The sequence below is a fragment of the Narcine bancroftii genome, chromosome 5 (assembly GCF_036971445.1).
Source record: "Narcine bancroftii isolate sNarBan1 chromosome 5, sNarBan1.hap1, whole genome shotgun sequence".
NCBI classification, from domain to species: Eukaryota; Metazoa; Chordata; class Chondrichthyes; order Torpediniformes; family Narcinidae; genus Narcine; species Narcine bancroftii.
The window spans coordinates 60,023,072-60,046,565 of NC_091473.1; the positions used below are offsets into that span (position 1 = coordinate 60,023,072).

The following is a 23,494-nucleotide window of genomic DNA, read 5'->3' on the forward strand; positions in this document are numbered from 1 at the left end:
TAGAGAAAATAAACAATGACATGAATTTCTCCACCAATGGGCATCGGTCATGGGCAATGGGCGATAAGAGGTCAAGCAAAGCGTTTTAAAAATGCAAGTGATTTTTTGCAGCTACTCCTAACACATATCAATGATCATGGACTCAGTCGAAATCATAATAAAAGTGATTCACTTCCTGGCATGAATGTTCTACATCACAGCACAGGGTGGTGCTGTTGTGAATCACACCCTGCCCCTTTTACCCTGGGAAGCTGGATCCCTATGTAAAAGGACTCATCAGCATGTACATTGAACCCACCTTTCAGATTTCCCTTTTACATAGATTGGGAGTTGGGGAATAAGGCAGCTTCTCCATGTAAAAAGGTCTATAGATATAGATAACCACTCTTAAGGTAAAGCAGGGAAAGGAGAAAAAAGTGTGCATGATCAGAAAAATTAAATCACAAAAGGAATAATGGTCAGATGAAAGAGATAATAAGGCAAATAATATCAGGGTTTGCACAGTGACCCATTTCAGGAAGATAAATCTCAGTTGTGTAACTGTTGAGAATTAAACAAGAAGATCTGCATATTCTGGGGTCAATTGTCTTACACAAATATGTTGGAGAAACTCATCTGGTCTCACAGCATCCCTCGGAAGGAAAAGGTAATGTGTCTTCCATACTCACCTTATTCCAAGAAATTGAAACCTGTGACTCCTGCAAAGACTAAAACTAGAGTACAATTCTATTGAATAATTTTGTTATCCTGTTCCACCCCAATTTCTTGTCTTTAAATCAATAGATACATGTGCTTTTTGAATTCAAAATGGATGATCTTACATTTCCCACTCATTGTAACATGTCTGTGTGCATTCTCAAATCCATTTCATTGCATCATTTCCTTGCTAAGTTTAATCAGCAAATTTCACATACAAGTACTCCCCGACTAGCTCCATCTGCAAATATTACCAAAAATTTGTTTAAAATTATAAAACTTACACAGTTTATGTTGTATTTGACAAACTATAACAGGGATACAGGGCACGTAAAAAGCCAAAATGTGTGTATTTACCTTGTTAGTCGGCATCCAAGGGTCCATGGGCAGGGTACAGCCACCTCGATACCTGTGCAGATGCACGAGTCTTCAGTTGGCACATGCGCGGTTCACATATTGGAATTTGGTTGGCGCATCCATAAGAGTTAAGGGCGTAAATTCAATATCGTTAGGATGCTTAACTCTTGCACGTGTCAAGCGAAATCCAATTCACGAACCTACTGCGCATGTACCAACTAACAACGTAAGTACGCAATTCCGACATATGACCTATCTTTTGGTCTGAATTACAGTCGTAAGCCAGGGAGAACCTGTATTCCTTTATCCTTTCTTCAAAGTGCAAGAGGTTGGGAGAGGATCTTGTTGAGTTCCACAAGATCATTAAGGATAAAGATAATGTGAATAGTGACAGCTTCCTAGAGTTGAAGACTCTAAGAGAGCATCAGTATAAGGTGAGGGAGGTGGGATTGAGAAATGATTTTAGGTGATTCTATGATGGGAGGTGATTGGAGAGGTCTGGGCCTAATGTGGATGTGGGATTAGATCACAGGAGGGCAGGTTGTTTATAATGGGTGAGTTGGGTCTGTTTCTGTGTTTTAAACTCGATGACTCCAAATCATTGTCGTACTTTGTGATAAACAGTGTGAACCCCATGGAAAATTCCATTTGTCCTACCACATGAATCGGATGATGTTCTCCTTCTCCCATTCTGTTTGTTACTTGACAATGAGTATTAGAAGATTCACTCCAATTCCATGCGCCTTAATCTTCGCCAAGTCTTCTGTCAGAGCCTCCACAGATAATATCCACAGTTTACCTGCTATTACTCTTTCTTCATGTAGCCACACTAACTCTCATCAACGTACACTTGTTGAAGTTTCAGTCACACAGATGAAGTCTTCCCTTCCCTCCTCCTCCTCTTCCTCTGAGGATTGAAGAAGACATTGCCTCTCTGCGTCAGTGCACTGAGGAGCTTAATGAGGGTGACCTGTGAAGAGCAGACAGTTCCACAGATGGGGAGCACTCCTCTTGCGACAAACACAGGACTTCTATGGCACCTCTTCATGCATGGCCTTCAGGTGCTCAACAATAGCCAAAATGTTTTCTCTCCACTTGAAGTGGTTTTGATGGCAGGAATTCCCAGAAATCTGCCGAGGTGTTGTGTTTCTTTAAGGAAGATTTGAATGCACCCTTGATTTTTTTCCCCCTCTATTCACCTGGGCTAATCCCTTGACAGAATTCAGAATAGAGTATCTGATTCAGAAATCTGATGTACAGCATACAAAAGTTGTCATGTGCCCAACCCAGCCAAGAGCTACCAGGGCCTCAAAATAGTGGGAATGTTAGCTTATAAGAGATTGCTGTGATTAATTACAGCAGCTCTCTAAAAGCAACTGTTTTTTTTTCTTCTTTTTCTTCTCTGCCATCCTGAAATAACAGAGTGGCATTTGCACCTTTATTTTTCAATTAAAGACTCAATTTCCATTTTTAAAAAAATTATCACTCCCATTTTACCCATTTCTCATAAATGAGTTGAGTGGAATTATTCAGATTCTGGAGATTTGTCACTTTATCACTGATTTTTGCTATGCATCAACTTGAGTTAAGTTCCACAACTCCACATACTTGGAACATTCCTTACATTATTGCCATTTACTCCCTCTCCCTCTTGAATCACACTGAATGAAAAAATTCAGTCACCTTCCGATTCTATGACATTCACCTTCCTTTTACGTGTCCATGGTCCTGAGATTTGCTCCTTCACAGAACCAATTGATGCAAACATTTCTTGTTTGCTTTGTTTTAATTTATAAGGTTTTCTTTCCACATTCCCTATTTGATCCTATAGAACAGTGGTTTTCAAACTGCACCCCCCACCCCCCCAACCCCCTATGCCATCTGTGCTCTATGATTAGTAAGGGATTGCTTAAGGTGAAATGTGAGTAGGAAGGGAAGGTTGAGAATCACTGCTCTAGACTAAATTATTACTGAAATATTTTGCTTGAGAAAAGTTGTCATTGGGCCATATCCTTTGGAGTTACAAAACCGTGCACATAAAGAGTCAATAAGGTACGATTAAAAACAGTGATTTTCAAACCTTTTTCTTCCCACTCACATCCACCTTAAACAATCCCTTACTAATCACAGAGCACCTATGGAATAGGGATAGCGTAAACTGCAATGTGAATTTGGGGAGGTAGTTTGAAAATCACTGCTACGGAACATGACAGCACAGTGCTGGCCCTTCAGCCCATAATGTGGGGTCGACTTATGTAAACCCACTTCACATCAATCTAATTTTCCCCTCTCTCACACCAAAAATCCTCCATTATTCTTGCATCTATGTGCCCATCTCAGCCTTTTGAATGTCCCTATTGACACCCCAGGAAAATCCACCTGTAACATTTTCAGATCCTGTCATAAGTTTTTTTCCTTCTGTAACATTTCCAGTTTGTCAGTGTGGAAGAAGTTTGCAAAATGGAAGGATACTGTAGAGGGCAGAGTAATTGTTAAGGGGTTAGTGGCATGATGTAAAAGTTGTCTGTGAGAATGGAATGAGTCAGCAAGGGGGAAACTGCAAGATCCTCTGGTCCCGGGTGAAGCTTGCAAAAGAATAACTCCAGATAACATTTAAGTCTGCTAAAGAATATCTCTGGATAACTTTCTTTGTTTTCTAATAAATACTTTAACCACATTATGTTCTTGAAACAACCTTCACTTCCCGGGATGTGATCAACTCCTTAATATCATTGGAACCCATTCTGATGACTTTACAAACTAAGTTGTTTACTTCACTGTATAAATTCGAGCTGTACAACTGTGTAGTTCAGAGCTGAGCCCTGGCTGTTACAGGGTTTGCTCTCCGAGATATCTCGCTCTAATAAACTCTTCTGAAGCATTACCCTGGTATTAGTAGTGAAATTCTTTCTCCTCAACAGTCAGATCTCCACCTTTCCTTAAAATGACCTGACCTTGACTCTTCGTCATCTTGCTGTTTCATTTTATTTTTATTTTGCCAAACAGGTTTTTTTTTGACCTTCAGGAAGTTAAATAAAAACAACTGATGTTTAGGTTTACGACAAAATCCAAGGCAATACAAAGTGTAGAGAGATGGCAAAAGCATACGTACCCAGACTGTGGTTATATCCATTGGTGTCTGTGAGCAGGACTTGAATTAATTTACGCTGTTGATCAAATAGTGTTGTACCATCTGCAGATAAATAAATCAGAATCGATCTGGCCACACCGGGTAGATCAAAGAAAACCTAAGTTTTAAAAAGCAAAATAGAAAGAGCAGCATTTGAAATATCAAAAATGTTTTAAAATAATTTCAGTCAGAACAAAGCAAGGTTTTAAAGTGGGAGATTTAAACCTATATATACTCTGGGCATCTGTTGTATTTGCCATTCTGGACAAAACCTTCAAACAGAACTCAATATGATTCAACATTAATAAATATAAGCTCAGTAACATATATAAGCTTAGAAACATATTAACACAAAATCAGGAGTAGGCCTGCTCTGCTGTTTGCTACGATCACAGTTGATCCTCTATTTCAATTCCCTACCTCTGAACTCTCTCAGACCATTGAATTCCATTATATCCAAAAAGCATGCACTTCTGAGATTATATTCAGTGGCTTTGCCTTCACTTCCCTGGCTCCTCACTTGAGTCTGCAAGCCACCTGTAACCTCCTGGTTCCAGATACCCCACAGGAACTTCACTTCAGTCCTGTATACCATCCTGTTACTCATCATTCAAGACACCTCACAGGTTGCTCACTTCAGCCCTGCATGCCATCCTGGTACCCTTCATATCAGTCACCCAACCTTCCATTCACTCTGTCTCTTGATCTAAGAATTTTTAAAATTTCAATCAGATCTCCTTTCATTCTTCCAAACTCTAAAGAATGCAACCACATTTACCAAATTTCTACACAATGTAGTCCAACCAGTCCTCAAATCTCTCCATGTTATAAAAATCCTTTGTTCAACACTTTAGGAGAAATATTAGAGGTGGCTTTTTTCACTCAGCGAGTGGTGGCAGCATGGAATGATCTTCTGAATGAGATAGTTGCAGCACGGTCCCTTCTGTCATTTCAGAGAAGGTTGGATTTGTACATGGAGGTGGGGTGGGGGGGGGGGGGGGGGTTGGTTGGAGGGTTATTGGTAGAGAGCGGGAAGTTTGAGCTAGTGGAATTGTTCTATTGAACAGGTGCGGACTTGAAAGGCCGACATGGCCTGTTTCTGCTCCGTGAATGGTTATATATGAACATGAGACCAAAACTGCACATAGTACACTAGGATGGATCACACCCTGAATAATTATAGCAAAATATCTTTGCTTCTGTACTAAAATCCACTTGCTAAGCACGTCAGTATACAAATTGCCTTCTTCACTGCGACTGCACCAAGACGTTTGGTTTCAGTGATGTGCACACAGCATCGACATTTTACAATCTGAAGTAGCTTTCACTTTTTTTTTTCCAGCCATTATGGCTGACTTCACACATGCTGATACAAAGTTGGCTAATATTTTGCCCACATGCACAATCTGCTTTCATTATCTTCAACTCTCTTTGACCCCAGAAAACCATGTTGACCTCAGCTCATATCATTGCAATTTAACCCATAAAAGAAGCTCCAGCAATTTCCCCAATGAGTCAAGGCCTGTAGCTTCCAATACTTTCTATCACTCTGCTTTAAAGAGTTTTGTTTATGTTTGTGGGAACTGTTCTATTTACAATCAAAATTTGTAAATTGTGAGATGCCATAAAACCACTTTAATTAAACATAAAGAGAGCCCAGAAATTCTATTTCCAATTTCACAGCACAAGCAGTCCTGAGCAATGGAGTATATGGGATTCCCTGGACTGTGGATCTGCAATTACCTAATTTCCCTATGCCCCTTTCTCTCCTGTTTCAACAATATCCCCATGCCTCTCACCCCTGAACTTTCTTCCAATCTCCCTATGCTCATCACTTTTGCACCTTCCTCCAAAATCTCCCAAGCCATTCTTACCCACGCTCCCTGAATCTCTCCAGGCCCTTCTTTCCCATGTTCTTCACTCTCCCTGGGGCCCTCTGACTCAAGCTATACCAATCTCCCTGGGACCCCCTGGCTCTAGCTACAACAATCTCCTTGGGGTCCTCTCTCAGAATCACAATTTATTATCATGAACGAGTCACAAAATTTGTTGTTTTGCGGCAGCGTAACAGTGCAAACATTCATTTAAACCACCATACAAAAATAAATTAAAATAATGCACGAAAAGGGCATCAAGTTGCAGCTCCTGACAAGCCAACTTAAAAACTTGGAGCTGGAGTTGGATGAACTCCGAATCATTCAGGAGGCAGAGGGGGTGATTGTCAGGACACAATCACACCTAGGATGCAGGAGTAGGGTAGATGGGTGACTGTCCGGAGAGGGAAAGGGAACAGACAGGCAGTGCAGAGCACCCCTGTGGTCATTCCTCTCAATAACAATTATATCATTTGGATAATTTGGGGGAGGATGACCTACTGTGGCATAAGCCACGGTGATCAGATCTCTGGCATGGAGTCTGGTCCTGTGGCTAAGAGGGAAGGGAGGAGAAGAGGCAAGCTGTAGTTATAAGGGATTCTATAGTAAGGGGTACTGTGGAAGAGATCAAGTATCCTGGATGGCATATTGCCTCCCTGGTGCCAGTGTCCGAAATGGCTAAGGAGTTGGTGTAGGAAGGAGGGCTTCAGGTTTTTCTCTCTTCCAGGGAGGATGGGACCTGTTCCAATGAGATAGTTTGTATCTGAACTGGAGTGGAACTAATATTCTTGTGGGAAGATTTGCTTGTGTTACTCCGGTAAAAAGTGCTGGATGACTTGGAGTGTTTCAAATGTGTTCAGGAAAATTTTCTAAATCAATATATAGAGGTACCAACTATAGAGATGCAATACTGGAATCTCATTTTAGGGAATGAGTCAGGACAGATGACAGAATTAGGTATAGGTATAGGAGAACATTTTAGGTCTAGTGATCATAAGGCCATGAGTTTCAAGTTAATTAGAGAGAAGGACAGGTCTGGGCCTTGGATTGAGATTCTAAATTGAGGAAAGGCCAATTTTGAGAAAATGAGAAAGAATGTGTGGATTGGCATAAGTTGCTTTCAGGCAAGGATGTGCGAGGTAAGTGGAAGACCATCAAAAGTGAAATTTTGACAGTACAGGCTAAAAGAAGACATGAGGTTGCTTTGGCAGTCAATGTGAAGGAAAGTCCTAAGGGTTTATACAGGTATATTAAGAGCAAAAGGATAATAAGGGACAAAATTGGTCTCCTTGAAGATCAGAGTCAACTTTTTATGGAGCCAAAAGAGATGGGGAGATCCTAAATTATGTTTTTTTTTCAGCAGTATTCAATCAGGAAACTGGCACAGAGTCTCGCAAAATAAGGAAAACAAGCAGAGAGGTCATGGAACCTATACAAATTAAAGAGGAGAAAGTGCTTGTTGTCTTAAAGCAAATATAGGTGGATAAATCCCTAGGGCATGACAAGATATTCTCTCGGACCTTGAGGGAGGCTAGTGTAGAAATTTCAGGGGCTCTGGAAGAAATATTTAAAATGTCCTTAATCACGGGTGTGACCTTAAGGATTGGAGGGTAACTCATGTTGTTCCATTGTTTAAAAAAATGACTCCATAAGTAACCCTGGAAATTATAGGCCAGTTATTCTGATGGCAGTAGTAGGTAAGTTATTGGAAGGTTGTCTAAGAGATCGGATAGCCAGAAACTGATAAGGGATAATCAACAAGGCTGTGTGCATGATAGGTCATGTTTAACCAATCTTCTAGAGGTTTTCAAGGTGGTTACCAGGAAAGTTGAATAAGAAGTCTGTGAATGCTATCTACATGGTCTTTCATAAGGCCTTTGACAATATCTCATGTGTGAAGTTAGTCAGGAAGATTCAGACGCTTGGTATTCATGGTAAAGTAGTGAATTGGATTCAACAATGGCTGGACGGGGGAAGCCAGAAGGTAGTGGAGGCCTGTGAACAGTAGTGTGCCTCAGTGATTAGTGCTGGGACCATTATTATTTGTCATCTATATCAATGATCTGGATGATAATGTGATAAAATGGATCAGCAAGTTTGCAGGTGACTAAGATTAAAGGTGTTGTGGTCAGCGAAGGTTTTCAAAACTTGCAGAGGGATCTGGACCAACTGGAAAAATAGGCTGAAAGTTGCAGATGGAATTTAATGCAGACAAGTGTGAGGTGTTACATTTTGGAAGGACAAACCAAGAAAGGACCTACACAACGAACAGTAGGGTACTGAGGAGTACAGTAGAACAGAGGGATCTGGGAATAGATACATAATTCCCTGAAAGTGATGTCACAGGTGAATAGGGCTGTAATGAGAACTCTTGGAATATTGGCTTTCATAAATCAAAGTATTGAGTACAGGAGTTGCGATGTTATGGTAAGGTTGTATAAGACATCAGTGAAGCCAAATTTGGAGTATTGTGTGCAGTTTTGATCAACTAACTATAGGAAAGCCATTAATAAGATAGAAAGAGTGCAGATAAGATTAACTAGGATGTTGCCCGGACTTCAGGAACTGAGTTACAGGGAAAGGTTAAACAGGTTAGGACATTATTCTCTGGAGCATAGAAGAATGAGGGAAGATTTGTAAGAGGTCTTTAAAATTCTGAGGGGGATCAACAGACTAAATGTAGATAGGCTTTTTTCACTCTGGTTAGGTGATACACAAACCAGAGGACATGGGTTAAGAGTGAAAGGGGGAAAATATAGGGGGAACATGAGCGGGAATTTATTTGCACAGAGAGTGAGGGGAGTGAAGAACCTCCTTTCAGCTAAGGTGGTAAATGTGGGCTCAATTTTAACATTTAAGAAGTATTTGGACAGGGACATAGATGGAAGATGTATGGATGGTTATGGACTGGATGCAAATCAGTAGGACTAGGGAAGAAAATTGGTTTAAGACAGACTAAAAGAGCCGAAGGGGCCTCTTTCTATGTTGCTTTGTTCTATAGTTATACAATCAAAGTAAGGCAATGTCTTTGGTTCATTGATGATTCAGGAATCTGATGGAAGCAGGAAAGAAGCTGTAGTTGTGCCACTGCATGCTCATCTTTAGGCTCCTATATCTTTTTCCTGATTGTAGCAGAGTGAAGATAGCATGACTTGAGGTGTTGGGGCTCTTTGAGGATAGAGGCTGCTTTCTTATGACATTGCCTCTTGTAGATGTCCTCGATGGAATGAAGTCTGGTTCCCCTGATGTCACAGGCCAAGTTAACAACCCTCTGGAGTTTTTTCTTGTCCTGAACATTGGCACCTCCACACCAGACAGTGATGCACCAGCTGGAATAGTCAGCACAGTACACCAGTAAAAGTTTTTAAGTCTTCGGCGACACACCATATCTCTTCAAACACCTCACAAAGTATAGCCGCTGGTCAGTCTTCTTTGTGGTTGCATCAACATGGAAGCTCCAGGACAGATCCATGGAGATGTTGACCCCCAAGAATTTGAAGTTCTTCACTTTCTCCGCTACTGAGCCCCCAATGAGGACTTGATCGTGTCCTCGACTTCCACAATCATTTCCTTGGTTTTGCTGACATTGAGCACATGGTTGTTATCATGACACCATTCAACGAGTTGATCTATCCCCCTCCTGTATGCTTCCTCATTGCTGTTTGTTCCCAAGTTACACCCATCTCCTTAGGGCCCTTGCTCCATCACTGCACCCATCTCCCTCACCGCTTTCTTCCACACTGCACCCATCTCCCTGCGCCACTCTCTCCCACACTGTGCCCATCTCCCTAGGTTCCTCTCTCCCACTCTTCACCCATTTCCCTAGACTCCTCTCTCTCACACTGCACCCATCTCTCAGTTTGCCTCTCTCCCTCACCAAGCCCATCTCCATGGGCCCTCCCTTCCTCACCGCACCCATCTCCCTGCACCCCTCTTCCCTCACTGTGCCCATCTCCTTGGTCCCCTCTTTCCCACACTGTGCCCCTCTCTCCTTCACTCTGGCCATCATCCTGCACCCTTCTCTCCCATATTGCACCCTTCTCCCTGGGCTCCACTCTCCCATACTGCACCCTTCTCCCTGGGCTCCACTCTCCCACACTGCGCCCATCTCTCTGGGCCCCCCTCTCCCAAAACAAAATTAGATCAATACACAATTAATAGCAGGAAATATTGCCTGTTCAATGGATTGTTTACTGTAGAATACATTGCAGAATAATTCCTGTTGATGAACACATGATCTGAGCAGGGTAAATTAAAGAACTGATGGTGTTGATTTAATTCTGCTCAAAGAAGGATACACTGCTGTGAATTCAAGTAGGATACGTGGCATGGAAGGTTCATATTGGTTCAATATACTTTCCTGTTTAAGTATAGCAGAGGAAGCTTATTTGTTCAATATATTGTACAGTGTGGACTTCACTGCAGGATGAAACACATAGATCTAATTCGTTGTTTAGTCCTGGGTGGGGAATAGGAAAAGTTAGATTGCTTAGGAATGCTGATCACAGGACCTCTGGGGAGAACTCATTGAATTGTTTAATCCATCCACAGAAATAACTGGGTTGGGGTGGGGGAGGTGTGGTTAAAATATGCCTGAAAGTTACAGCATACAATGGAAATTATGTTGAATATACAACCATATTTTATTGAACAGCTTTTGGTTATATGAGAAATAAAAAATGGCAAATGGGCAATACAGAATTTCATGCTGTTAAATTATTAAACTAGGGCTAATGTTTCATATTTCCTCAGATCAAATTTAATGACAAATAATGCTCAATAATGAGGAAGCATACTTAAAAGAAAAACATAATACCTTACCTTCATCCAGATTTGGTCTTCATCATCCATGCCAGAGTCTGAAGATTTGCTGAAGTCTTGGACATCTGTAGTGTAGAAGGAAGCAGTGCATGGAAACCAGGCATACTGGGAGAGCCCAGCAGTCTCATCCAGAAACTCTGTCTGACAAGCCTGGAGAGTCACAGTGGTCAACTGTTACAAATGTGGTTCATACAACAAGAAAGCCCAATTATCATGGAATCAAAGCATGGAAACAGGCCCTTTGGCCCAACTTGCTCTTGCTGATCAAATATTAGTGTTTGGCCATGTTCCTCTGAGCCCATCCTATCCATGCATTTGTCTAATTGTTTTTTCAAACATTGCAGTAGTACCTGCCTCAACCACCTCCTCCAGCAGCCCATTCCATACACCTATGCAAAAAAAGTTACCCCTCCAGTTCCTGTTATATTTCTTCCCCCTCTCCTTAAGCCATCATCCTCTGGTTACTGATTTGCCTACTCCAGGCAAAAGACTGTGTGTTCACTCAATCTAGTCCTCTCATGAATTTATACATCTAATAAGATCACCCCTCATCTTCCTGTACTCTAAGGAATAAAGCCCTAGCCTGCTCAACCTCTCCCTATCACTCAAGCCCAGGAGTGTATCCACGCAAAATAGTGCACATGATGGGTGGCCAATGCATAAAAATAAACGGCAACAAGGAGGTCTCATGAGAGCTGGCCTTGGTAGTTACTATGTTGTATTTGGCATTGTATAAGTTTACAGCAAACACTAGGACGAGGAAGGAGGATTAGTGTACCGAGCGTAGAAGAAACAGATATGTGCTCCTTGTATGTCCGGGATGGTAGCAGTGGCTCTGATTGGGGGTGTGGGGGTCTTCAAGTGTTACTTCAAATGGGGTCTCAGGCACGTGCCATGCCTGCCAAACCCTAGATATGCCCCTGCTCAGGCCATCATGTCCTGACAACATTCTCGTAAATCTTTTCAGCTCCCTCTCCAGCTTAAAAACATCTTTCCTGCAGGATCATTTCATTTCATTCACAGTCAAGTTGGATTCAGAGGTGGGACAAGTGATTGGTGAGTACCAGTGATTTGGAAGGTCTAAAAAGGGCGAGAAAGGCAAAGAGTTAAGCCAATTAAGAGTTGATTTGTGAGAGCAAGTAATTGGGTAATTGAGTTAATTGGCAGGGACCAGTAAAAGGAGGGGTAGCTAAAGGAGTGACCCAGTGGAGCTTAGAGGCTTTGGTGAGCAGAGACTGAGAAAGAGCTAGCTTGCTTCCTATGAGAGAGGTAAGGCCAGGTGAGGTAGATTAATCCTTTAATTAAAGTTAGATAATGGAATCAGCTAGGGCATTGGGTTGCTCTGGTTGTGGAATGGGGGAAATCTGGGACAATGTACTTGTCCCTGATGATTACACCTGCAGAAGGTGCATCCCGAGTTAGGGAACTGCAGATCAGGGAGGCAGAAGTAGTTGCAGACAGGAGTGTCAGGAAGGTGGTCATCCCTATAATTCAGAAGGCAGTAGCTGGGTGACTGTCAGGAGAGGGAAGGTGAAGATGCAGACAGTGCAGAGTTCCTTGTGGCCATTCCCATCAGCAAAAGGTACACCATTTTAGATACTGTTGATGGGGACCTACAAGGTGGTCATGTCTCCAGTGTAGAGGCTGATCCCCTATCTCAGAAGGGAAGGGGTGGGTGGATGGAGAAGAGGAGAATGATAGTGATTGGGGACTCCTTGGTTAGACAAGCTGATAGGGGGTTTGCTGGATATGATCAAGGCTTCCAGTTGGTATGTTGCCTCCCACAAGCTAAGGTCAGGGATGTTTCTGATAAAGTGCACAGCATTCTGGAGGGGGAGGGCGAACAGCCAGATGTCATGGTCCATGTGAGGACCAATGGTATAGATTGAGGACCTGAAGGAAGAATATAGGGAGTTAGGGAAGTTAAAAAGCAGGACCTCAAGGGTGGCAACCTTGGGGTTGTGTCATGCACTAGAGAGGGTAGGAATAGGAAGATGTGATTAATGAATGCATAGATAAAGACTTTGTGCAGGGGGCAGAGGTTCAGATTTGTGGATCATTGGGAACTCTTCTGGGGAAGGTCTGACGGGCTGCACTTGAACTGGAGGGGGGCCAATATCCTGGCAGGCAGGAAGGTTTGCTCGATTTGAGGAGGGTTTAAACTAGTTTGGTAGTGAGATGGAAATCAGAATGAGAATATTGAGATTAGGGTACAAGGACAACTAGATGTGGAGAGAGTAATTAGATTGTTAAAATTAATGAAGAGGAAGAGGTAGTAAAAGTAGATGGTAATTAAAGGAGTGAATGTCGGGGATTTTCTCTTGTGTATATATTTCAATGCAAGGAGCATTGTAAGAAAGGTGGATGAGCTTAGAGCATAGAATGACACATGGAAATATGATATTGTAGCCATCAGTGGAACTTGGTTGCAGGAGGGGCATGAATGGCAGCAAAATATTCCAGGATTTAGTTGTCTTAGACGTGATAGAACATGGGTGGATAAAAGGTGGGGGAGTGGCATTGCTTGTTAGAGAAAACATTACAGCGGTGCTATGGAGGGCTCATTCAGTGAGGCTATTTAAGTGGAAGTGAAGAAAGGAAAAGGTATGAAAACCTGAAAGCATAGACCCCCCCCTAATGGACAGAGGGAATTAGAGCAGCAAGTTTGTAAGGAGATAGCATACTAGGATACCCATACTGTAAAAGGGCTGGATGGGTTGGAGTTTATCAAATGTGTTCAGGAAAGTTTAAAAAAAAAATCAATACTTAGAAGAACTGACTAGAGAGGGGCTGGTATTGGATCTCCTATTAGAGAACAAGATAGGTCAGGTGACAGAGGTTTGTGTTGGGGAACACTTTGTGTCTAGTGATCATAATACTATTAGTTTTAGGTTAATTATAGTGAAGGATGGGGCTGGGCCTAAGGTTGAGTTTCTTGATTGGATGCAACAGAAAAATGGAGCATATTCAAAGGGAAATTTTTGAGAGTTCAGGATTGGTATGTTAGAAAGGTTAGATAATATAAGGAACCTTAGTTTTCAAGGGATATTGGGAATTTGCTTTGGGGGAAGAGGGATGTGTAAATAGGTATAGACAGCAGGGAATAAATGAGATGCTGAAGAATAAACAAACAAACAAATAAATAAATAGATTTTTATATATCTTTGGCTTGGCTTCGCGGACGAAGATTTATGGAGGGGGTAAAAAGTCCACGTCAGCTGCAGGCTCGTTTGTGGCTGACCAGTCCGATGCGGGACAGGCAGACACGATTGCAGCGGTTGCAAGGGAAAATTGGTTGGTTGGGGTTGGGTGTTGGGTTTTTCCTCCTTTGCCTTTTGTCAGTGAGGTAGGCTCTGCGGTCTTCTTCAAAGGAGGCTGCTGCCCGCCAAACTGTGAGGCGCCAAGATGCACGGTTTGAGGCGTTATCAGCCCACTGGCGGTGGTCAATGTGGCAGGCACCAAGAGATTTCTTTAGGCAGTCCTTGTACCTTTTCTTTGGTGCACCTCTGTCACGGTGGCCAGTGGAGAGCTCGCCATATAATACGATCTTGGGAAGGCGATGGTCCTCCATTCTGGAGACGTGACCCATCCAGCGCAGCTGGATCTTCAGCAGCGTGGACTCGATGCTGTCGACCTCTGCCATCTCGAGTACCTCGACGTTAGGGGTGTGAGCGCTCCAATGGATGTTGAGGATGGAGCGGAGACAACGCTGGTGGAAGCGTTCTAGGAGCCGTAGGTGGTGCCGGTAGAGGACCCATGATTCGGAGCCGAACAGGAGTGTGGGTATGACAACGGCTCTGTATACGCTTATCTTTGTGAGGTTTTTCAGTTGGTTGTTTTTCCAGACTCTTTTGTGTAGTCTTCCAAAGGCGCTATTTGCCTTGGCGAGTCTGTTGTCTATCTCATATATAAAGTGCACAAAAATCTTAAGAATTAAATTAGAAAGTATAAAAGGAGATACGAGGCCCCTTTGGCAGGCAAGGTAAAAATAAATCCAAAGGGTTTCTTCAGGTATATTAAAACTAAAAGAATAGTGAGGGATAAAATTGGGCCCCTTGAGAATCAGAGGGGTAGCTATGTGAGCAGTCAAAAGAGATGGGGTAAATTTTAAATGATTTATTTTCTTCGGTGTTAACTAAGGAAAAGTATATTGAATCAGGTGAAGTAAGGAAGACTAGTATTGAGGCCATGAAAAAATATACAGATTAATGAGGAGGTAGTACTGGCTATTTTAGAGAATAAAGGTGGACAAATCACCAGGTCCTTGAGGGAGGTTAGTGTAGAAATAGCAGAGGCTCTGACAAAAATATTTAATATGTAATTAGCCATGATGGAGGTGCAGGAGGATTGGAGGGTAGTTTGTGTTGTTCCACTGTTTTTTTCAGAAAGGCTCTGGTAAACTGGGTGATTATAGGCCTGTGAGGTCTGTCGTCAGTGATAGGTAAATTAATGGAGAGCATTCTTAGGATGGAATATACAATTATTTAGATAGGCAGGGACTGATTAGGAGTAGTCAATGTAGTTTTATGCGTGGTAGGTCATGATTAACAAATCTTATAAAATTTTTTGAGGAGGTTACTAAGAAGGTTGACAAAGGTAAGGCTGTGGATATTGTCTATATGGATCTAAGGGCTTTGATGAGGTCCAGTATAAGAGGTTAGTTAGAAAGGTTCAATCATTAGATATTAATGTTGAAGTAGTGGAATGGATTCAACTAGGGTTGGATGGGAGATTGTTTGCCAAATTGGAAGCTGGTGACTAGAAAAATGCCTCAGGGATCTGTACTGGGTCCATTGTTGTTTGTCATGTATATTAATGATCTGGATGCAGGTGATACAAAGATTGGTGATGTAGTGGAGAGTGAGGAGGGTTTTCAAAGCTTGCAATGGGTTGTAGCCCAGTTAAGAGTGGGCAGAAAGATGGCAGATGGAGTTTAATACTGATGTGCGATGGGAATAATCAGCATGTTAAGTTGATGAGTGCAGTAGAATAAAAGGATTTAGGAATTCTGGTAAGTGGAGAGTTACATGGAGATAGGGTGGTGAAGAAAGCTTTTGGTATGTTGGCCTTCATAAATCAATGTATTGAGTACAGAAGTTAGGATGTCTCAATGAAGTTGTATAAGACATTGAGAAGGCCAAATTTGGAATATTGCGTGCAGTTTTGGTTGCTGAAGGATCTCAACAAACTAGAGAGTGCAGAGAAGATTTACAAGAATGTTGCGTGGGTTTTAAGGGTTTGAGTTGCAGGGAAAGGTTAAACAGGCTAGGACTTTATTCTCTGGAGCATAGAAGATTGAGAGGTGATTTGATAGAGGTATTTAAAATTATTAGTAGGAGAGAGAGTAAATGTAGATAAGCTTTTTCCATTGAGAGTGGTGGAAATTCAATCAAGAGGACATGGATTTAGATTGAAGGGGAAAAAAGTATAGGAGTAAAATGAGGGGAAATTTCTTCACTCAGAGGGTGAAGGGAGTGTGGAATGAGTTTATGGCCAAAGTGGTAGATGCGGGCATGATTTTAATATTTAAGGAAAAGTTGAATAGGTATATTGACAAGAGAGGTAATGGAAGGTTATGGGCTGGGTGTGGGTCAATGGGACTAGGTGGGAGAAGGTGTTTGGCATTGACTAGAAGGGCCGAACTGGTCTGTTTCTGTGCTGTAATTGTTATATATGGTTAGGATGGTAACCAAAAGTGAACACAAAATTCCATCTGGGAAAGGAAATTCATGTTGTCTGTGCAAAGTGGCCACATTATAATTTTGATGTAAAGAACCAAGTTTCCATTTAACCAGACTATTACCTATTTTTCTGATCTGCTCCCACCCCATCATTACTTTGGTGATTTCTTCAAGAGCAGTTTAAGCACCACTCGGTTCAGTTCAAAACCACATCACCTTTGTTTCTGATTTGTAACAGTGATAACTGATGATTTCGTTGCAGAGAGCCACCAAGCTTCATGGCTATCATGGGTGTCACTGAGGGTTTGGGAGGATGTGGACTGCACTGGGTGACACTATCAGAGGGGGTGACATCAAAATGACCGCCTATAATATTTTTGTGCAGTGATTCGGCAGAAATGTATAATTTCATAAAAATGTCCTTGTAGTTATAACAACAAAATCATTTCTCTTAAGCCCAGCTTGCATGTATCAATATACCTATAAGGGTAAAACTCTATGCTAATTTACTTTATTGAACCTTCTAATGTGCACCGGTCAGTTGTCATTATTACCCAATTACAATGATGCTTCGAATCACGTGGTTTCATCTGCACGCACTACAAGCACACGCTGTTGTTTTTGTTGCTGCTGTTGTTTTCATAATTGCTCCTTTGGTCAAATTTGAGTGTTTTAGCTGCAATATTGTGGTAATTAGTATTTTGAACCAATATCAATAACTTTTAAGGATGTAGTAAGGAAATGAAAAGGAGAAATTTTTTTTAAAAAAAAAAGCTTCAACTCGGTTACTAATAATGTTATAAGTAATAATGTAATTCAATGGAGAAAGATTTAAAAAAAAAACACAATTTTGTTGTTAGTATTCATATTCACTGTTTCTTGCCAAGCAGAATCTGGCATTCCATAGCCACAAGGAAGATAAATCTTCATTGAATAAAGGGAACTTTATTCGGTTAGATAAATTTTTACATGATTGAGGAATTGGGGGATGTGGGGAGAAGGCAGGTCGGTGGAGTTAGGTTATAAATTAGATCAGCCATGATCGTATTGAATGGCGGAGCAGACTCGATGGGCCATTTTTTTGGCCTACTCCTGTTGCTATGTAACTTTCTTGAGTTGGTTAAGATCCTATCAAAATATGGTTGTGCTAAAAGAACACTTCATGAGATTAAAGCGGAGCACTTTCAGACTTCAAGTATCAGCCTCTTATTTTGCACCAAAAACTCTGTTTATAAGTGCCCTGGCAAATCATGTGAAGGAGAAGCTTGTCATGGACAATGTCTGCAAAGTACTTTGAGATCATATTTGACAGCACACCTGACATCACATACTGATCAGATATCCAAAGTGATTAGATATGGGGAAAAAAAAATTCAACAATAGGAAAGCTGAAGTGAAAGACATTTCTAGGATTTTTCCCTTGAAAGGGGAAAAAATGTGGCTGACCCCAGTTCTGATTTTCTTAAAGACTTGAAAGTGATGGACTGGACATGCTCAAAGTATGATAATGCTGCCACTGTGGCTGGAATTCATGGAGACGTACAAGCCCTTCTTAAGGGAAAGAACAAGAAAGCTATTTTTATTGGATGTGTGAACTATTCGCTTAACTTTTGCAGTCAGCACGCTTTCCTGAAAATGCATTGTTTGACCTTTTTGGAACTCTTGAGACAACGTTTTCTTTCTTTGGGATGTGTTAATTGACCATACTAGAGTGTCAGTGAAAAGGCTATCAATGACACCCTGGTGTGCTCATCATGACGCAGTTAAGACAGTTTAAAAAGTTCAATAAGTTTGTGGCAGTGATTGAAGCTCTCTGATCCACATGAACATTTGGATACAAGAGGAGCAGCATGAGGTCTTTGTCTGCTGTCTGTGATTTCACTTTTCTGTGCTACCTGCACTTCTGGTGTGTGTACTTCAGGAAGTTAATCTTGCACAACAGTACCTGCTTTACTCTTAATAAGGTGGTGGCAAAGCTAGAGGCTTAAGATGTTTTTTGCACAAGGAGCGCTGTCTCTTAGTGGAGCATGCAATTAAACAGGCGCTTTTAAAATCAGATGAATATGGAATTCCAGTAGAGAAGAGTCAGTTTGAAGAAGAGGATAGCAGGGGAGCAGGTAAGTGATGCTGGACTCGCTCTGCAAGAAGATAATAAGAGGGGGATGCTTGAGTGCATTGATTGCTTTCATTCTTAACTCCAGATCAGATCAAGAGCCATCAAGGAAGTAGCAGCCATGTCTGAGGCTCTTCAAGCGAAGAGTCTCATATCTGCCACTGAAGAAAATATAAAGGTGTCCATTCCAAAATTGATAAGGTATCTGAGAGTGAGTTTTTCGTAGAAATAGCAAAGCTGAGAAGGCACCTGAAAGCAGCAGAAATTGATTTGAAAGAAGCCAAAGATTGGGCAACATTAGATGTTTTGACATTCATAGCTGAATGAGACTTTGTAGAATCTCTCCAAACCCTTTCACTAAGCCTAAAATTATTTGACAATCTGTGTATCTGTAGCTTCATGTGAGAGGATGTTTTCAGAGCTGAAACTTGTATTTAAAAAAAACTATTTGTGATCCACCATGGGACAGTCAAGACATTCTGATCTTGAAATATTATCAATTGAAAGCAAGTTGGCAAAAGGCATTGATTTTAATAAAGTGATTCACAAGTTGCAGCTTTGAAGGCTAGGAAAGTAAAGTTCAGATTTAGTTGAGGTGTTCACTAAGTGCTGAAATGCTTGTGTATTTGTTCCTGTTTATTTTTAAGGTATTATTTCATTTACGACTATATTTCCATATGCATTTGTCTATGTTCTATATTTGGGCCATTATTGATTATGCAAACTTAATCCATTGATGTATCTCATGTATCAATAAAGTTTAATGTTAAAATCAATATAGTTTTGATGTAGTTCGTAAATGTTTTTTTATTTTGAATTCTCTTGTTTTCTTACCAGATTTTCACTTTAACCACATGAAACTATGTAAATGAATTTAGGCTGTGCATATGATATTATAATTTAAAGGTGTAATTTTAATTTTGCTAATTGTTTATCTCACTACTCTAGCCACTACATTCAGTGATATACAGAAATTACGATTTACGAATAACTTTAGTACAAAAAACATTAAGGATTCTGTATGGTCTGATACTGGAGGAGGACTGTCGGGGGCAGGGATGACAGCACGAGTTACTGCACTGTGACACCAACCCTAGTGAAGCCACTGGTGGCTATTACAAGTTTGACAATTTCTCTCTCATGAAAGCTACAAACATGGATTGTGCTCAACTGTCCAAAGCTGTTGGAGTTCTTTAATTGATAATCTTCACTGACTTCTTTGTCCTGCTTGTTTACCTGGATTTTCAGAAGGACTTTGACAAGGTGATGCACAATAGGCTATTAAACAAATTAGGAAATCATAGTATTACGGTGAAAGGACTTGTGTGGTTAGATTAGGTGACTCACAAAGGGCAAAAGGAGGGATTAAAGGAGACCTTTTCTAACTGGCTTCTGATAACTGCTCATGTTCCACAGAGGTTGATGGTGGGTCTGCCACTTTTCGCACTGCATGAAAATGATTTGGATGACTGAATTATTGGCTTTGTGGCTAAGTTAACAAATCATATGATGATGGGTGGAAGGGGTGAGTAAGAGGGACTTGCAGAGTGACTTGGGTAGGTTAAGATAATGGGCAAAGAAGTGAGAGATGGCATACATTGGGGGGCAGTGTATGGTCACACACTTTTGAAGAAGGATTAAAAAAGTAGACTATTTTCTAAATGGAGAGAGAATTCAGAAAGCTGGGGTCCAAAGGGACTTGGGAATCTTCCATAAAAGTTAACTTTCAGATTTAGTCAGTAGTAATGAAAGCATTCATTTCTAGAGGACTAGCATATTAAACCAAGATGTAATGTTGAACCTTTATAAGGTACTGGTTAGACCACATTTGGAGTATTGAGAACAGCTTTTAGCCTCATACCTAAGGAAGGATATGCTGGCATTGGAGATGGACTAGAGGAGGTTTACAAGAATGATCACAGGGATTATGGACCTATACTCACTGAAGATGAAGGGTGATCACATTGAAACCAACCAATTGTTGAAAGGACTGAATAGAGTGGAGATGTTTCCAGTAGTGAGAGGGTCCAGGACCAGACACAGAAGGCAGTTGTGAGAATAAAAGGACATCCCTTTGGAGCAGATAAGGAGAAATTTCTTCAGCCAGAAGGTGGTGAATCTTTGAATTTGTTGATTAGTGAAGGTGTGATAGGTTATGGAAAGAAGGGAGGAGAATGGGGTTGGTAGGACAAATACATCAGCTATGTTTTAAATGGTACAGCAGACTTGATGGGCCAAATGGTGTGTAGTTTCAATTTGTACATTAGTTTAAACATATAGTTTAAACATTATGAAAAATTAAGCACAGATGCACACCCTTCAGTCCACATGTCTGCTGAACAGGATGTCCAAGTCTGATTAAACTCAGCTGCTTGCACTTTATAGATAGCCCTCTGTCCCTTTCATATTCCAGCATCCACCTTGAAGCCTCTTAAGCACTAACTATTGTGCCTACTTCCACCACCATTTCTGGCAGCTCATTCCAGTTTCCCACTGCTCTCTGAAATATTTGACGTTTGTCTCCCTTAAACTTCTTTCCCCATCTTAAGCACATGTCTTCTAGTGTGCAATGCTTTAACCCTGGAGAAAACAAAATTTGAACTGTGCTTCCCACTGTCCCATCCAGAAGTTTGCACCTTCATCTCAGAATTGAAAACCCATTGGGAGACTTTGGTCATGGGTGAATAAAGAAATTAACTGGTTCTTCCTGGCTGGAACAAAACATTAGAATAAAGCATTTGTCAGTGAAATTCTCTGGTGCTACACTCTCTAAGGAAAAGTTTTTTTTTAAAATTTGTACATCTGATCACATATGGTCTGATAAATAAAAGGGCAAATGTTTGAAAACGGCACGTTATGTGAGCTTTCTGAGCTGCTCATACAGTAATGTTTCAACACTACAGACATTTGTTTAAGGGTATCAGAAACACATTTTACGATGAAGTATAACTTTGCTTTTGTTTGGAGAATCTAGAGTTATATGATAAGAGGAAATCATCGAGCATGCTCAGAGAGCTTGAAGACATGGAGGATGGTAATCCATCATCCATACAGAAGTTTGGCAAACTCCAAAACTGGACCATTAAAATACTGTACAAGTTTGTGCTTCCTTTGTTCCCATGGGCAAAACGTTATATGAATGAGCTATTTCTGAATAGATTCTTCTTGACTCACCCTGAGAAGTGAGAAAACTAGATCACAATTTCAACTACTCCAACCCAAATTTTATTGACCCCGAAACTTGACCAGACATCAAAAGGATCATCCATACTTTGAATAATCCTGCCAAGGCAATGGCATCATTATGTTCAATCAGCAGTCAATCACACACAAGTCTTGGTTAAAGGCATTTCAAATCCCTCCTTTAACTATGTATTTATATCTACCATATATTTTGGTGTACAATTCAAACCCCCCCCTTTTCAAACCTGATTTTATGGTATATCCGGACCACGTCAACCCCAGTTTTCTGGCTACCTGGGCTGACAAGTTAACCGGCATGTCGATTGGCCATTGACCAGTGTATTAGTCGATTGCCAGAGTGCATGCTCAGTTAGTTGCAACATTCCCTTTGCTGGATGCGCACATTGATCTGCTGGGCATTGGCTGGAGGTGATTGCTACCGTGGAGGGCCCATCTAAATCATGCCATGCACAATTTTCAAATTGAACGTGATCAAGAAAATGAACAATTGTACTGCTGCAAGAAAATTTTATGTATATAAGTTGTTAAGAGATGGGAGGAGGGGAGGAAGAGACGACCAAGAAAAATACCAAAAAGGCAATGTTCCACAAGAAGTGGAATCACTTAATGGCCAGAGTTAGTAAATCATGTTGCAGAATGGGTATGTGAACAGAGGCAAGATGGTTTCATAGTCACCTGAAATAAATGAGAATGTTTGCACTGCAGTGGGCAAAGTCACACCCAGACTTCAGTAAAGACTTTGAAGCTACAGTAGCTGGTGCAACCATTTCATGAACAGGAAAAATCTGGTATTAAAACAAAAATCGCTCAGAAGCTACCAAAAGATCCTGATCTTAATGTTGTAAATTTTCACCAGTTTATTATTCGTTACTGTCAGAAACCACAGTTTGCATTGGCAAATATTAGCAACATGGATGAAATGCCTATGAATTTCAACATGATATACAATAGAACAATGGAATGTAAAGGTATGAAAACTGTGCAAACGAGAAGTATAGGCCATGAAAGACTAAGTTTACCGTGGTGTTATCATGCATAGCTGATGGGACGTAGTTAAGACCCATGGTATCTTCAAATGCAAAATGAAACCAAAACTAAAATTCCTTTCAGGTATTTTTGTGCATTTACATGAGAAAGACTGGACAAATGAACATGGAGTTAAACTGTGGATAGACAATGTATGGAGCAGATGGTTTATGTAAAGAATGAAGTTTTCTGGTCTGGGATATGTCTCATAGCCACTTAACAGAAAACTAAAAGTAGATTAACACTACATAACATTTATCCCAGGTGGGTTGACGAATGTATTGCAACTTCTCGACGACGTCTGCTTGTATAAGTCACTCAAAGACCCGTGTGCACGACGAATGGAATACATGGATGTTAGTGCAGTAAAGTCATTTATAAAAGGTGAGATAATGCATGTGGCATCATTTCATGAGCTGTTTGGCTTCGTGCTCGAGGCATATGGCAAAATTAAACTAGAGACTGAGATAATCTCTTGTGCAATTGAGGGCACGGAAGATGATTTATTGTAGGACACTGACGACAAAGCTGAAACCACCCCATCAGATACAGACTGGGACTCATATGATGACTGTTTAAACAGTGATGTGCT

General features: G+C 41.0%; 1 protein-coding gene across 8 annotated transcripts in view; it reads right to left on the bottom strand.

The window, feature by feature from the left end:
- Positions 1-23,494, bottom strand: part of pappa2 (pappalysin 2) — a 406,366-nt gene that overhangs the window by 144,990 nt on the left and 237,882 nt on the right. For all 8 annotated transcript variants that reach the window (XR_011357548.1, XM_069937526.1, XM_069937524.1 and 5 more), the window contains exons 11-12: positions 10,879-11,028; positions 4,166-4,301 (exon numbers count right to left, since the gene is read on the bottom strand). Coding sequence is in view for 7 of the 8 variants with exons in the window: in XM_069937526.1 (XP_069793627.1) it covers positions 4,166-4,301; positions 10,879-11,028 (286 nt within the window). In the remaining variant the exon portion in view is untranslated. The remainder of the gene's footprint in view (positions 1-4,165; positions 4,302-10,878; positions 11,029-23,494) is intronic.